Here is a 14,804-nt window from a genome sequence, read left to right on the forward strand (position 1 = left end):
ATGAAAAAGTACATGGTGGGGTGGCACAGGTCTGTGTAGGGCATAGAAGTGAAAGGCGGTACAGGACAGGGCAATGAAGGACCGGATATTGCTGGACAGACTAAGACAGTCCAGGATAGGGTGCGATAGAACTAGGTGAGACAGGATAGGATTGGGTGGTGGGGGGTGTGCTGGCACAGGACAGGGCAAAGAGGTATGTGACCTGAGCAGTTTCACTCTAATCGGTATATGACACGGTATTCCAGAGTCACTTTTTATTGATCATACTGTATATGATTCATCCATTCAAAATGAACACACTCTACAAGAATAAATACACATTCAGACAGTTAATCACATCCGTTGTAATCTCGTAAAATGGCGTTCAAGCATAGTAGAGAGGTCGGACAGTAAAAAAGTGTGTTGCAAATCATGACAGGACTTAAGCGTGAGCATACTTTGTTACGGGATGTACTGGGGTATTGCATGAGTGTCACAGTGTACCCATTTGCGCACCGGTTTGTCCTCTTCCGGTTTGCGCGCAGTCCATGTGGATAAATAATGAGCGTATGTGATGAGGGTTGTCCTTCAGGAGGTGAAGTAAGAGTCCTGCATGGAGTACAGGCAGTCCATGGGGGTGAGGAGTGACGTGTTGTCGCCCAATGACAAGCAGACGGTGTCGACCACGTCGCTGTAAAGGGCAGTGAAACCTGAAAAAGACAACAGCTTTGAATTTGTTTAGATTATCTCTGAGTGCATGAGTCACTGGCCACAACATGAGGTATTCCTGCGTACTTCTTTTTTTCAAAGCACATGTTTAAATGAAATGAAATTGAATTCAAATTCATTTTGCCATGCCCTTACGTGGTGAGGAATTTTCCCAATAATATCTAAAATGGAGCCACGTTTTCCTCAAATGAAATGTTTTTTTTAACATGAAAAACAGCAAAAAGAACCCCATATATTTATGACATTATACAATTAAATTGAACAGTTTGCCACATTTTCTGCTCCAATTCAATGGACATTGTGCTTGTGGTGTGCGAGCCTTGGCCACCTGAGGGCAGTATAATGCAGAATAATAAATGTCACAGTTGCTCAGTAAGCCGCAGCAAAATTAGTTGTGCGTTGGTGAGGATAAAGAATATATGGCAGTGAGTATTGTTATATCGTCCATTTTCTTGTGTTGCACCACTGTGTAACAAAAACGAATGCAAGTAACGTAATTGCGGCAGTAGTCAGAAGTCTTTATAAAAGGATGACGTGCTCTTTACCGTAGGGGTGCATGTGATCCCCTGGCATCTGAGGTGGAGTCAGGCCCTGTCTGAAGGGGTCCAGGTCAAAGTCTTGCTGCTCCACTCTTGTGAATCCCATCTGCTGCTGCTGGACGTGAGAGTAGGGAGACCCCAGGTGCTCCAGCTTTGAGGTAGGCTCACCATTGGGGGGCGCTATGGAGCAATGAGGGATTTTAAAAAAATATGAAGGATTCTGCTTATATGTTGCAGGTACACCCACGGTAGTTAAAAAAATATATATATATAATATATATATACACAGTATATTGGGTCTGTCTCTGTGCGACCCAGAACTAAAAGGGCCCGGTGGTTGGGGCCTACTGCTTAGCAGTACGTTGGTACCTTGACTTCCAAGTGCTTTAGCTTACACGTTTTGGATCTTATTTTATTTAATTTATTTTTTTGCTTTGTGTTGTGAACTAAGATCTGACATGTTTCAGATAAACTGCCACTCAAGTGAACGTGAAAAAAAAACTTGCAAGAAACTTCTGTAGGCCACAACTCACTCAACCCAACGGCAACTCTTGAATCACATTATGTCCCTTAAAGACACACATCCAACACACGAATACTACAATATGAACAGAAATTACACCTGTATATTACTTTACCTTCTCCTGTATTGTTTTTATTATAAATACAGTAAAGTGGTTTTCTTGGAACAGCTTAATGGAATTTTAATGAATTTCAATGGAGAAATGTGATTTAAGTTTTGTAAATTTTACGAAACTGGCAATAAATTAAACTGCATTTATGTGAGCATCAAAACCCGTATAAACAACAAACGATCACTATCTAGTAAAGCACAAATTTACGCAACAGACAAGTCCAATGGACCCCGGCTATTCATGGGGGTTAGGGCGTCCAACACCTTTGTGATGCGATGGCTGTTCCTGCTGCTCTTGAGTCGGCTGCTCCTGTTCCTGCTGCTGTTGTCTCCGAGCCAGTTTTTTCATCTACACACACAAAAAGTGTGTTTATTCAACGATGAAGTATTGAGTAAAGGACATTTTTTAGAGCACTAGCAGGGAACAACACAAGTTCACATTGCGAGGAAATATGAGGTTTCAAGTGTAGTCGCCATGCGCTGAAATGTCATCAGTTTCCTCTATGAGGAGATAACCAGGCTGATTTTAGCTTTGGCAGATGCCTCCGTGTCGAAAGAGCTTTTCTTATGGTGTGTGTGTGTGTGTGTGTGTGTGTGTGTGTGTGTGTGTGTGTGTGTGTGTGTGTGTGTGTGCGCATTACCTTGGCTCTTTGGTTCTGGAACCAGACTTGCACAACCCGGACAGTAAGGCCAGTGTCTGCTGCCAAGGTCTCCCGTACCTTTAAGTGAGATTCGGGAAATAAAGGAGGCAGATTTTAAAAACAGAGGTCCAGCCAAGGTGACACAAGACGGAGCAATTGTGTGTGGTGTGCTTTTTCTTTGTCTTTTTGTGACAGGGGCACGCTCATTTTTGTTTGTTTGTTTAATTACTGCATACTCCATCTTGAAAACTCATTCAATGCCAAGGACGTTTTTTTCATGTTTTTCATATGCCTTTGTATTTTTATTTATTTCTTTGTTTACACATAGTAAGGTAAAGAAGAGTCTGAAAATGGCCGGCACTGAATTTAATACTGCATAATTAATACACAATACATTATGTGTAAAATGGAAGAACCAGGACTCTACCTTTCGACACGGCTTGGATGAAACCTCAAAGGAGGCTTTGAAAATTCGTCTTTGCTGGGTGGTCAAAATAGTGCGAGGTCTTTTGGGACGTTTACTTTCCTGCTCATCTGATCTGATTCGTCGACTTGTGACCCTCCCTGAGTCCTCCTCCTCATCCTCTTCTTCGTCTGCATCATCACTTTTGCCTAAATGAATAATTCATATGTTCAAAATAGAGAGAATCAAGTGCTTTGTATTTGGAGGCGGTCCTTGAAAACCCCATAATTTCAAGAAACCTCGTTTTACTGCATATTTGAACCAGAGTCAGGCAAGAGGAGACACCCTCAGAATGACCATCATGTCCACATGTCCTCCCACCTGTGTCAGATGAAGTTGGGCTGGCCACACGTCGGTGGTAGTCTTCCTTGGCGCAGACAAGCAGGCCCTCCCTGACCACGCAGCGGTCTCCGGTCCTCATGGGGGCGGTGCACACGCTGCAGGTGAAGCAACGCAGGTGGAAGACAGCAGGCCCGGCACGCAGCACCAGCTCTGTCGGAGAGATGCCCTCGAAACAGCCCCCGCAGCGCACTGCAAACAGCCTGGTGAGAGGGAAACAGTCCAAAAAAAAAAGTCAAAGTTGCTTGTCGAAACACGACAAGCAATTTTTTTATTTCAAGGGTCACATCACTGCAGCATCGACTCTATTTAGCATTAGCATTAAGCTTACAGACTTAAAAACGAAGCGAGGTGGTTGTTTTAAATACACAACGTGCAAGTCTCTTTGTTTGATGTTTACTTTGACAGTAAACTTGAACTGGGCTGCCCACCACTCTTTTAGACGCGGCTTTGGCCTGAGTACAAAAACAGTGAATAGGTGAGTTTTCCAGCAAATAACAGAGGATAGGTTCCCAGGGAACGTTGCTCAGTTGACTGTCACACCAAACGCCTCCCAGCCTCAAATCCTCTCGTTGACCCCCTCCCACCCTCCACCTCTTCCTCCAGCCACTCAGACGCATACCCTCAGCATGGCGGGTGTGCGTCTTAGCGCCTAGCAACCAGGAGCAGCGTGGGCTTATCCACACCGTGACACCGTTGCCGTGGCTCCGGCTGCCGCGTCGGCGGCCAAGCCCCCGGGCAGCGTCCAGAAAAGGCTCACGGCAGGCCATGGCTCCAGGCGGAGGGGGGGAATCAGATATCCCGGCGGGAGAGGCTGGGCCGCCGGTTCTTGGAATTATCCGCGGAATTATCTCGAAGTCTGCTCAGACAGAGTGGGACAAAGACAGAGCCGCCCCCACCCAATACTCAAGCAGCAGGACTATTGTCCGACGGCTGGCACCGACCCATCTTGAGGCTGTCATGCCTGATGATGCATCATCATTCTGAAGTTGTCTGCAGACCTGACTTGTGGGTCAGCGGACCAACTCAGCAAACGAGAAACTGACAGCTCTTTACATTTCACTGTCGATTGCTCAAGACCTTTGTTTTGAGTAATTTATTTCTGTACTCTCCACTACCTAGTATCCGGCGCTGTATAGACAAACATATTTTGTTTTGTTTTATGAATGACATGACATGTTTAAAATATGATCTATAAAAATGATTACAAAAATCAAAAATCTATTCGTTTTAGCGATTTTGGAGTGGTAAAAATGGCTAAAAGAATTGAATAGATATTACAGAACTTTTGATAATGTAGACTAAATGCTCAGTAGGGCGGATGAAAGAATAGAGAAAACCATATAATATAGTGATGGTTCCCGACTTCATTTAATTGGTCTTAAAATTTACATTTTTTAATATAGATAATATATCTTTGTTTTATATGAGAGTGAAGTATAGTCACAGGCTGAACAAATAAATGTTCTTCTACTTGATGGGAGAAGGTATAAGTAACCTGTGTATCCGTCTGTTCCCATCGATACACACATACAGGAAATACCCCTCCATCGAGGGTTTCTCTCATTTTGGGTGTAAGCCCACTGCCAGCTACTAAATAGATGGCTACAACTATTTTGTAGAAACATTGTACATTTGAAAGAAAAGTCAAGCTTTGTCTCAATTTTGCTGAAGACAATGCAATTCATGAATGTCTCGTTCCTCTCCCATCCTGTTTTTTACGCCTACAGGACGCACCGGCTATTGGTTTGTTTTACAAAGTATATCTTTGGGGGCATCATCCTTGGTGTATAGGGTGGTTTACTGTAAAAGTATAATAACCTTTGAGACTTTTTGTATGATGGTGCACTGTGAGATTTTTCTAATGTCAACTATAAGTTAGGATGCTGTGCAGTAGAGATGCTAATTTAAATGCAGTGCAGTTTTACACCCCAGCAAACTACAACCACAATACTAAAGATAGCCTATTGTTAAATGAACAGCTATCCGACAGAGGAGGTGAAGTGGCCACTGAGTCCATATAGTGACTATTAACCAGCAAAGGTGCTGGTACATCCTTGTCAAAAGGTCTATATCCTACCACATTCCTCTGACTCTTGCTGTGCGGTTGCCGAGGGAAACAGTGAAGCCTCCTCTGGGTCAAATGAGGTCTGCTTGACCCATGTGGGTCGTCTGCCCTATGCCCTCGGTGGTATGCACTTTAATATGAACGACATGTCGCACGCTTGCATTCCTGAACGTAGGAATCAATGAAGTAGGCCAAGGAAATGCTTGGAATGTTTCACATACTCAATGGGGTCAATACTACGCTCTTTACCAAACACAACAAGGGGTAAAAACCTATCCATAACTACCAACTACTGATTTTACTAGCAACATTTACTAAGAAGAAAACAGTGGCTACAGTCACTCTTATACAATCTATTATCTAGCCACTTTTTATCACAAACATACAATTGTCGACGGTTATTTGGACCAGGGCGCTTTAAAAATAACTTTCGCTCATGAGCCCACAAGCTACAATGTTCCCCATCCAAAAAACACGAGCTCGGACTAGTGCGGTCCAGTGAACACGCACAGAAGCGGGTCCGGTTTCTGGATCAGGTGAAGCACGATCCCCGTGTGTGTGTCAGATACAGATCTCGAAGGTCAAGGACACTTCCAGTCATGTGACCAATAAGACCGACGTGCCATCCAGGTCCGGCGGAGCAAAGAGCCGTGCTCAATATGCCGGTAGCTGATGTAAACATGCAGCAACATGAGTGTGCCTTCATCGCACGACTGCACTGTGATATCTTTGAGAACATTAGCAACTCTTTATAAAGCTTTAACCCCTTTCATGCGCCAATAATGATAACCTGTAACCTGATCACATGATAAGCTGTCCACTGTAGTGACCGCTGTCCGTGAAAGTGTTAATTAAAAATGTATTCAATTTTTTATGTGGAGTACTTTTTAATTAATTTCTTATTTAATTTTTGGGAGAGAATTTTCTTTTATTTAAATACAGTGTGACATGATTCTACAATAATAACAAAAAAATATCCATTCATTTTCGGAACTGCTTCACAAGGGTCACGGGCGCGCCTGAGATACTTTTTCGCAATGTCTTGTTTTTTTGGATGAACATGTGTTTTTTTTAACGCCATTTCATTTCATTTTTTGTTTGATTTTGTGACATTTTTTGTTGGTAGTGTGGGTGAAATTTTTGTAACGAAAAATAAATGTTGGGTCTTAAAGGACAACAGGGGACCTTGTGCTAGGCGGGAAGGTTGGAGGTTTACTACCAGCAAGTCGGTAGGCCGGGGGTGTTAGATTTGGAGACGCGAAATCTCAGGGGCGGAGCTTTGGCAGCAGGCCTCCTGCTAATTGGTCAGGTCAGATATTTCACGGTTGGCTGGGCGTCGTCCCATAGCGCCACACAGGGGCGGCGGCGAGAGCGGCTTTCCAGATGCCGCAACACTTTGGAAGCCAAACGCTCGTGGTGGTCGCTGTCCGCCAAAATAAGTTCATGTTGACGTCCCTCTTGAAGGGATGCGACAGACCTTCTGACATATGGCCACCTCCCAAAACTTGCTCCTTTTGGGTGGGAGTCAAAACTAATGCCGAACGTTTCGTCATTCCGGTCATTTCTGTTGCAGAATTGCCGCAATAGGCCTGGATGAAAGAGTGTGTAAAAGACAAAGTACTTTAAAAAAAACTGATGAAGTGCAAGCTGGCAACTGTGAACCAAAATAAATACCTAAGCCTCACATGCAGATTTTGCATTGGTATTATGCATAATGTAAATATAGGGACACCATTTGAACGCTTTTCATTAATCGCTGTGGTTGTGTATCTGGTGGTTCTGTTTATTTCTCTTGGGCAGGGTCAACATTGGCGATTTTCATTGATAACCGTCGAGATGGACAATCGCATTCATCTTAACATACGTTGGGCATGAGCATGACTGTGGATTATTTCGCATCGTTCTGTTTATTTCTATCGTGCGTTATGGAGTTTATTCTTGACGAGGCTATTGCATCAATCATCGGATATGCCATGCGATATATTGCTGTACGTCAAAAGTGGAATTTAGATGCCAGGTGGAAGGATGAGGGGAAATGGGTGATGGGAGGTTAGGATGGAAAGGTGGTAGGGGGGGGGGGGGTTACCTCTTCCCCATATGTTGGCCCCCAGCTTGTCATTACTGGGCCAATGGACCTTGCGATTTTAACACATTTTGACAACGTGTCGTTTGAGCCCCACCCCTACTTGTTTTGAGTGTGTGTTTGTGTGCGTGTGCACGCTTCTTTGTATCACACCTCCCACCCTGAGTCACCTTGTTCTCTTCATGAGAGGACTACACCAAGTTGCCTGGAAGTCAACAAACGCAAAAAAAAAAAAAAAAGATGCAAATACAATAGCAATAGCCGCTAACACACAAGTGAGCATTTACACTCACCTGGACATTAGGAAAAGATCCAAAATAAGAGTTCATTCAAAATTTCTGTCTTGGTTAAAAATAGTAGATTACCACCGCAGTTATGCACAATAAAAATGAGTGAGAGTTTGTATTTCCAACTCCAAACACTTTATCAAGTCTCTGCCCATTGAAATAAAATGAAATGCCATTATTTCGTTCCAGCCGCACCCAAAGAAAAAACAAACCCCAAAACATTTCGTTCATAAAAGAGAGGAACTCACTCTGCGTAGTCCCGCTTGCAGTAGAGTCGCTGTTCCCGCACGAAGCACGAGTCCCGCAGCGCGTCCCCGCACGCCGAGCAGCGCGCACACGCCTCATGCCGGAGGCCGTCCGCCACCTGCAGCAGGAACTTGTCCGAGATCGGCCTACGGCAGCCGGCGCACACCGGCCTGCGTTGCATGTCTGCGAGGGAACACGCAACGGCAAGTTACCCGAATGTGCATGCTCTCTAAACAAATACCGTCCAAGCTTCATGGGCGTCACGTGACGCCGCTTTCAACTTGATCGGTTCTCAAATCGAAAATTAACAGCGTGGGGAAAAAAATACACACAAATGCACATGATGAATCCTCTGCAGGGCGTTCATTATATGGGAAGGCAGAAGGTTCATTTTGTCATTATAAATTGTATTTGTAATAATTTAGTTCCAAGAATCCAACGTGATTATATTTACTCATTAATTTATCTTTTTTTTACGTTTTCATCCAATTAAAAATTGCAATTGTCAAAATATGCAAAACAATTAACAGATGTAGAGACGATTTTTAAAATCTAGACTCGTATGTAATCTTATAAACATTTATTCATCATAATTTAATGTATTTCTCATTTAATATATTTATTTCTACCATTGGTAAAAAAAAAAGTTTTTCCAAATAAACAAAATACAAAGTATAGTATTATGTAAATTAAATTAAAAATTGGGACTCACATTTTGCGGACATACCTTCCTCTACATATTAATATCATAGAGGCATTTGTAATTTTTTATCTAATTAAAAAAAACAATGTTATTTCCTACAAATGACACAATATTTTTTTTAAAATATTGGGCAAATACAGTAATAGAGGGATATAAGAATAAAATATAATAACAGTACATATATACTTTACAAACCTTTTAATGTATATCTAATAGTACGTATTAATATTTTATCTTCTCAAACATGGGGCAGTATATTAATTTCCATTTCGTCGAATGACTTTTTTATTTAGTACAGTGCCTCTATTTTAAAAAATGATTTGCCCAAAATACCAAACTTACTCAACTAGTTCCCAGATATCTTTACACCATTAACCTGAACCTTCTCACCAATCACACGATACAGTGATTCAAATTCAGGAAGTGATGTCCATACCTTCTTAAAGTGAGCTTGCAGAAAGGCTGCTAAAATTATTGGCGGTCCTCTCAGTGCATCTCAACGTGGATACCAGTGGTAGCGGTTCACAGTACCCGAAAGTTTCTCCTCCTTGGAGCTTCTTCTTCTCCTTAACTTGTTCTCACACTGTTTGGACTTTTTTTAAATCAAGTATTCTGACAACGGGACGAGGAGAGAGAGTGAGAGAGAGAGAGAGAGAGAGAGAGAGCGAGAGAGAGAGAGAGAGAGCACCACTCGTAGGCGCAATTACCTCTACAACACGCTCACATACAGAGCTCCCCACACACAAAAACATCCTCCATCTTGAATGTAGCACAGTGTAAAAGAGTAAAACACAGCGTTTCTTCTTCACTCAAAGTAAAAAGTATGTCTCATTCACATTTATCGAACAAATGGCTGAATTAACGCAGTAAATGTAGCTGAGAAAAGTCTTGTAATTTAATCATAGCATATGACTGCAATCGCGATAGATGATGGGATGCCATCGGTTCAATCTCATTGGAAAATTCTCTGATCGGCAAGCGATGCCATGGCACATATGATCTAATATTGCTCGTTATTGTTTAAAATTGGACATATAGCCAGATAGATACTTTGTCGAAAAATGAATGGATGAAAATGAAAATATCGTTGGACCAATAGATGACGATCGATGGCTGTGTCAATAGATGGAGAAATGATGGATAAATAAGATCGCTTGTAAAGCTATGGTTTCAGACTGTCACTGAAGGCAACATTAAAATAAGGACCACGGGCCCATCTAGTGGTCAAGAAAGGAAATACACATAGTAATTGTAAAATTTAGAATAAACTGTACTACAGTATATGCAGAGCATCTTTTAGACATGACAAATAGGGTCTTACATGTATTTATTAATAACTTTATTCTGTAAGAATACTCATTTTTTAAGAAACGACTTTTTTTTTTACTTAAAATTTTATTTTATACAATTACTCCATTAATAAAATCTGATTCCTTCTCAAATTCACTGGGTTGCTTTCAAAACGGACATCTGCAATGAGCTATTTACAAAGAAAAAAAATGACTGCGATGCTTGTACTCAGTCTTCAACGCAGCCTTGAAATTGCGTTTCGGGTTTAATTACAATGTTGTTGTTTTCAATTGTTATAAAATATTCAACTTTACAATTGCAGCGTCCTTTCCCCCCCGAATCCATCTTCATAATGCTGACAACGGCTATTTACAAGAGGGGGTGTTTGACAGGGGTCATGTGATCTGATGGGGCGCCTCCAGCATCTCCATGAGGAAGGTGTCAATGGGCGTGTCCCCAATGAGCTTGAAGAAGAAAAGATGCTCCAAGCACTTGAGGCCGATGGAGCGCAACGCGGGCAGGCGCAGCAGCAGTTTGGCAAACCTGAAACCCCCGAAACAACACACACAATCACTGATGTATTTTATTACGGACACTTGCTAAGGATTCAGGTCAAATATTTCCAAAAAATAATTACCAAAAGGGGGGAAAAAAACAAACATTTTTTTTCAAACTACTTTATCATATTAAATATTAATTTGTGTTTAATTTCCTTAAAATAAAAACTATTTGTCCAATTATATAAAATATTTGGCAAATAGAATTTTTAATTATTTGAAATAATTAATTTTCTTCAAACTAAAAGAAATATGCATTAGTCCAATTATATCAGATATGCACTAAATATAATGACCAAATGTAATAGTATGTATGATGTATTTATATTGACATATTCTCTTTAATTTTGTCATCCTTATATACATTTTTATTTTAGTTCTTATTTTTTTGGACTGCATTTTCAAAATTCCAACCAGTATAATTTATAAACACATATTGGTCATAATTTAATTTCATTTACAGTACTTAAAACATTTCTAACAATTGTACTTCCTTCAAGTGAAAGAAATGAAAACAATTATGCCAAGACAATCAGAAATGGTGATTCCCACCTGCCAGGCTGGTCCGGATATTTCTGTTTAGTGTAGGACTCCAGTGAGGCGTACACCTTTTCCCTCAGTGCCTCCACCTCCGTTGGGTTGGACAGACCTTTTGCATCTGAATCAAACACATATTGTCAGACACATGAACACCAAATATCTTCAACAGCCACAGGCATTCGAGACTTTGACGATTCAAAACATTACATTCCTCATATTATTTTTTTACTTTTGTACAGTACATTTTTAATTTTTGTGAAAAAAAACCATATCGACTAAAAACATTTTAACTGCAAATCTCGTCTCATTTCCTAAATTCTTGAGTGATAAGTGTATGGCTCCCTCTAGTGGTACAGGAAAGAAGCAAAAACATTTCACACCCACATCAACAAATTAATTTTGTGAATAATTGTTTCAATAAAATAAAACTCAGAGAAGGAACTTACAACAGTATTCAAAGTATTCATTACTTAAATGTAATAATTTTAGAGCTATAAAAAATTCTCTACAATTATTTTATTTCAGGGCGTGCCCTGTTAAATAAAGCCCACGAAGATCTCTGAGCTAGCTATGGCTGTTTTTATACAATGCTGTGAAGTAGACCGTCAAGGTAAAAAGGTGAAGAAGCACTGACCTGGGTTAAACAAGACAATAGCTCGCAAACAGCCCAGCTCCGTTTTATCCATCTGCATATCCTTCATTTTGGACACCAGTTCAGTCAGGACTCTGCATTGGTGTCAAATATATAACTTACTCAACTAAAATTGCCACAAAAATTAAGCAAAGAACACATTTGACATTCCTGGCTAAACCACAAGTCAAAATTCTTTATTGTCACATTTTGTACCTCTGGTGAATAATATACAAACCTTATCTGAAAGTGTCTGTGAGCACCTTATCAATATATTTTTAGTCTTGTTTGTATTCTGTTGCTCCCAACCTGTCAAAGATGGAGCCCACCCCAGCGCTGTGGGCACTGCTTCTGTGGACGTGGAGGCCCGTGGCCAGCAGGATTCCATCTTTCACCGTCACCGACCGATGAGAGAAGGACGCGATGAGCAGCTCGTTCCAGCCTACAAAACGAAACAGTTAAAACGCACTTCAAGGATATCGTTTGTGAGGACAAAATCAGATCTATCTGCATATGTTGGGACCACCCTGAAAAAATAAAGACGTGCAAAGGTACAATTTGATTTTCGAAGGATTACAGCTATTTTCTCATGCGGCACTTTTTTCCCCCTCTATTCCGTATGGCCATATTATACGACCACTACCTGATGCAGGTATATCTCTCACCAGCAGAGGTCAGTGCTTCCTCAAAATTGCAAACGCACCGCTGAGATTTCTCTGCTATTTTTAGTCTTACTGCTCCATTTAGCTAAATGGTAAATATGTCAAGTAAATGTTAAGAGACTTAAATAGACCGTCCGCCTGCTTGAGGATGACCGACAACCACCAGGAGCAGCTTGGCTGTTAAAATGTGTGTTAAGTGTAAAATACATTACATTGGTGGTTCTCAAACTGGGGTCCGAGGACCGTTGGGAGTTTTGCGAGCCACAACTTAATGGTCTGCAAAATATTTTGTAATAAATTCTTCTTCGTTTTCAATGGGTCTAAAAAGTGTATATTTACGAATGGAGAAATGTGTACCAATAAAACAAATATACTGTAACAATTAATGTCAATGGCCACCCGTTACTTTTGATGGGAATGTTGCCCCTCTCAACATGGCCGCCACATAGGTACAGCGGTTGGCTGGGCTGCTACAGAGCGCTGGCATATCAAGTCTTCATATCTGTGCTGATAACTCCTGCAATCTATGCTAGTTTTGTTCGCCCCTTTACGGTGTTTGGCATTGTATGTTATCAATAAGCTAGCTGACTTTTCTAAATAATATGGCTTGATTCAATTCATGACATGTAATTATTTGCTTTCTGTTTAATGTTACAGCAAACGTCAAAGGGGAATGGCATATCTCGTAGTTATGTTTATTTGACACATGAGGGGTCCTCGGAAAACATTTTGAGATTTCCTTCACTAAATATACACGTATCCACACCTGCTCGTAATAGAATAACCTGGTCATCAAGGGGGAGCTCTGAGAAGTGGGGGATCCTCTTGGCCCACTCCACTAACGTGAAGAGCTGCTTGTCTGCTGCCTGGCAGATGTTGGTGACGGGATCGTTGGTCTACAGGCGGACAAAAGGGAGGTTGAGCAGAGATTCCAGAACAAAAGTCAAGAGAACACAAAATCTGCGCAGCAAATCCCATTTTGGGGTGCTTTACACAACAGTGACGTTCTCCTGAGACTCGTGAACAAGTTTTTGGCAAGCCTTAAGCATCTTGGATCACATGGACAGTAATATCATAAGAATTTCTGCTCCAGCATGAAGCAATCATTCATGCAAGTTTGAAGGAGATTATTGGGAAATCTAAACCAAGAGAAATAGGACAAGGAACCAAATGTACCAACTGGACTCTTTGACCCCAGCTTCAACAAGACAAAAAAAAAAAGAATATATTCTCACATTATATCAACCTGGTCAAGTGATGACCAAGAAAATGTACTTTTGGACCTACTGTATATCAGCGCAAAAAACTTGGATGAACAAGCATCCATGCTAAATTGACAATAACCATCCATCTATCGAGCTAGCAAGCTAACTATTAGCAAGCTAGCTAACTAGTGTATCATATGGATCTATAATGCGGAATGTTGATTACTTTTTGCAGTCATTTCAACACATTTTTGCCTACACTAAGTGCTACTTTTCTATTAGCCAGTATTTTGGCGTCATCTGATGGCAACTTTGAGTGTTAATGCTTATCGGTTCCTCAGACAAAAATGAAAATAGGGTGAATTTGAGAATAGTGGCCTGTGAATCTTCTATGTCGTAATAAACATGATTCATACCATTTGAGGAATCACAAATTCGACATTGTTGTTACAGTACACTGGAAAATGTTGTGCTAACGTGCCCGTCACTATGTTGAAGGCTTACTGAGTTGCCGGGGCTGCCGTCGGAGTACGTCTCCGTTTTGGGTTCCACCGCCAGCTCAGCATCGAGGATCTTGTCCACGGGCATTTCCTCATTGAAACTGCTGGTTGATTCCACCTCATTCTCCCCACGCTCTTTCCCACGCTGCCTCTCTTCCTGTACCGCTACAACATGCACACAAACACACACACTCAGATTTCGCCAGTCATCATTTATATTACACTACAGATGCAGTATACTGTACGCTGTGTGGTCACTTAGGTTTACTATAAATGCTGAACTTTATTTGGTAATCAATCGGTAATCAAGGACACTTGTGGTAGTCCATAACCTTTTTTCCACCATACACTGGTTAATGGGACGAATGATATTTCGCACTTTCACAAACATCAATCGACTGTGGGGCGGGAGGGTGCTGACTCTATTTAGCATGAATATTCCAGTCCGAGTGATAACATATATGCTCCTCTAAAAAAAAATTGCCTGCGAACCAGTGGTTGGGGACCACTGCTTAAAATGCTGGTTGGGTGTCTGGTGACTCTATTTAGCATGATAAGTTTGAAAACGAGTGGATAATTCTGAGAAGAGCCAAATCCTACTTACAAAACGGTGTTTACACTTGTGCAACTACGTTATCTAAACTGCTGACTTTTACTCCCCGTTGCAAAAAAAAAAAAAAAGAAAGAAAGAAATCTTTCTGAACTGGC

At 41.2% G+C, this 14,804-nt stretch overlaps 2 protein-coding genes across 3 annotated transcripts in view; both read right to left on the bottom strand.

Moving 5' to 3' along the window:
- Positions 1-239: 239 nt before the first annotated feature.
- On the bottom strand, positions 240-8,189 carry lmx1a (LIM homeobox transcription factor 1, alpha). Its single transcript, XM_086115671.1, has 7 exons — positions 8,011-8,189; positions 3,307-3,527; positions 2,950-3,134; positions 2,523-2,600; positions 2,146-2,230; positions 1,254-1,427; positions 240-689 (listed from the first exon to the last, which is right to left on the bottom strand). Exons 1-7 carry the CDS (start codon positions 8,187-8,189, stop codon positions 568-570), a joined length of 1,044 nt encoding a protein of 347 aa, XP_085971797.1. The 3' UTR covers positions 240-567.
- Positions 8,190-10,229: 2,040 nt separating this feature from the next.
- rxrgb (retinoid X receptor, gamma b) overlaps positions 10,230-14,804 on the bottom strand; it is a 31,113-nt gene continuing 26,538 nt past the window's right edge. For both annotated transcript variants that reach the window (XM_086115507.1, XM_086115508.1), the window contains 6 exons: positions 14,101-14,261; positions 13,158-13,287; positions 12,039-12,171; positions 11,733-11,824; positions 11,111-11,216; positions 10,230-10,544 (listed from right to left, as the gene is read on the bottom strand). In XM_086115507.1, coding sequence (XP_085971633.1) covers positions 10,397-10,544; positions 11,111-11,216; positions 11,733-11,824; positions 12,039-12,171; positions 13,158-13,287; positions 14,101-14,261 — 770 coding nt within the window. In that variant the 3' untranslated portion in view covers positions 10,230-10,396. The remainder of the gene's footprint in view (positions 10,545-11,110; positions 11,217-11,732; positions 11,825-12,038; positions 12,172-13,157; positions 13,288-14,100; positions 14,262-14,804) is intronic.

This window comes from Hippocampus guttulatus, chromosome 7, assembly GCF_054856545.1.
Source record: "Hippocampus guttulatus isolate MCC_2025c chromosome 7, RoL_Hgut_1.0, whole genome shotgun sequence".
Taxonomy (NCBI): Eukaryota; Metazoa; Chordata; class Actinopteri; order Syngnathiformes; family Syngnathidae; genus Hippocampus; species Hippocampus guttulatus.

Coding starts and splice junctions, on each gene's coding strand:
- lmx1a (XM_086115671.1), bottom strand. CDS start 8,189: ATGCAACGCAGGCCGGTGTGCGCCGGCTGCCGTAGGCCGATCTCGGAC. Junction 2,601..2,949: donor CATCCAAGCCGTGTCGAAAG/GTAGAGTCCTGG, acceptor TCTCACTTAAAG/GTACGGGAGACCTTGGCAGC. Junction 690..1,253: donor GGATCACATGCACCCCTACG/GTAAAGAGCACG, acceptor TGTCTTTTTCAG/GTTTCACTGCCCTTTACAGC.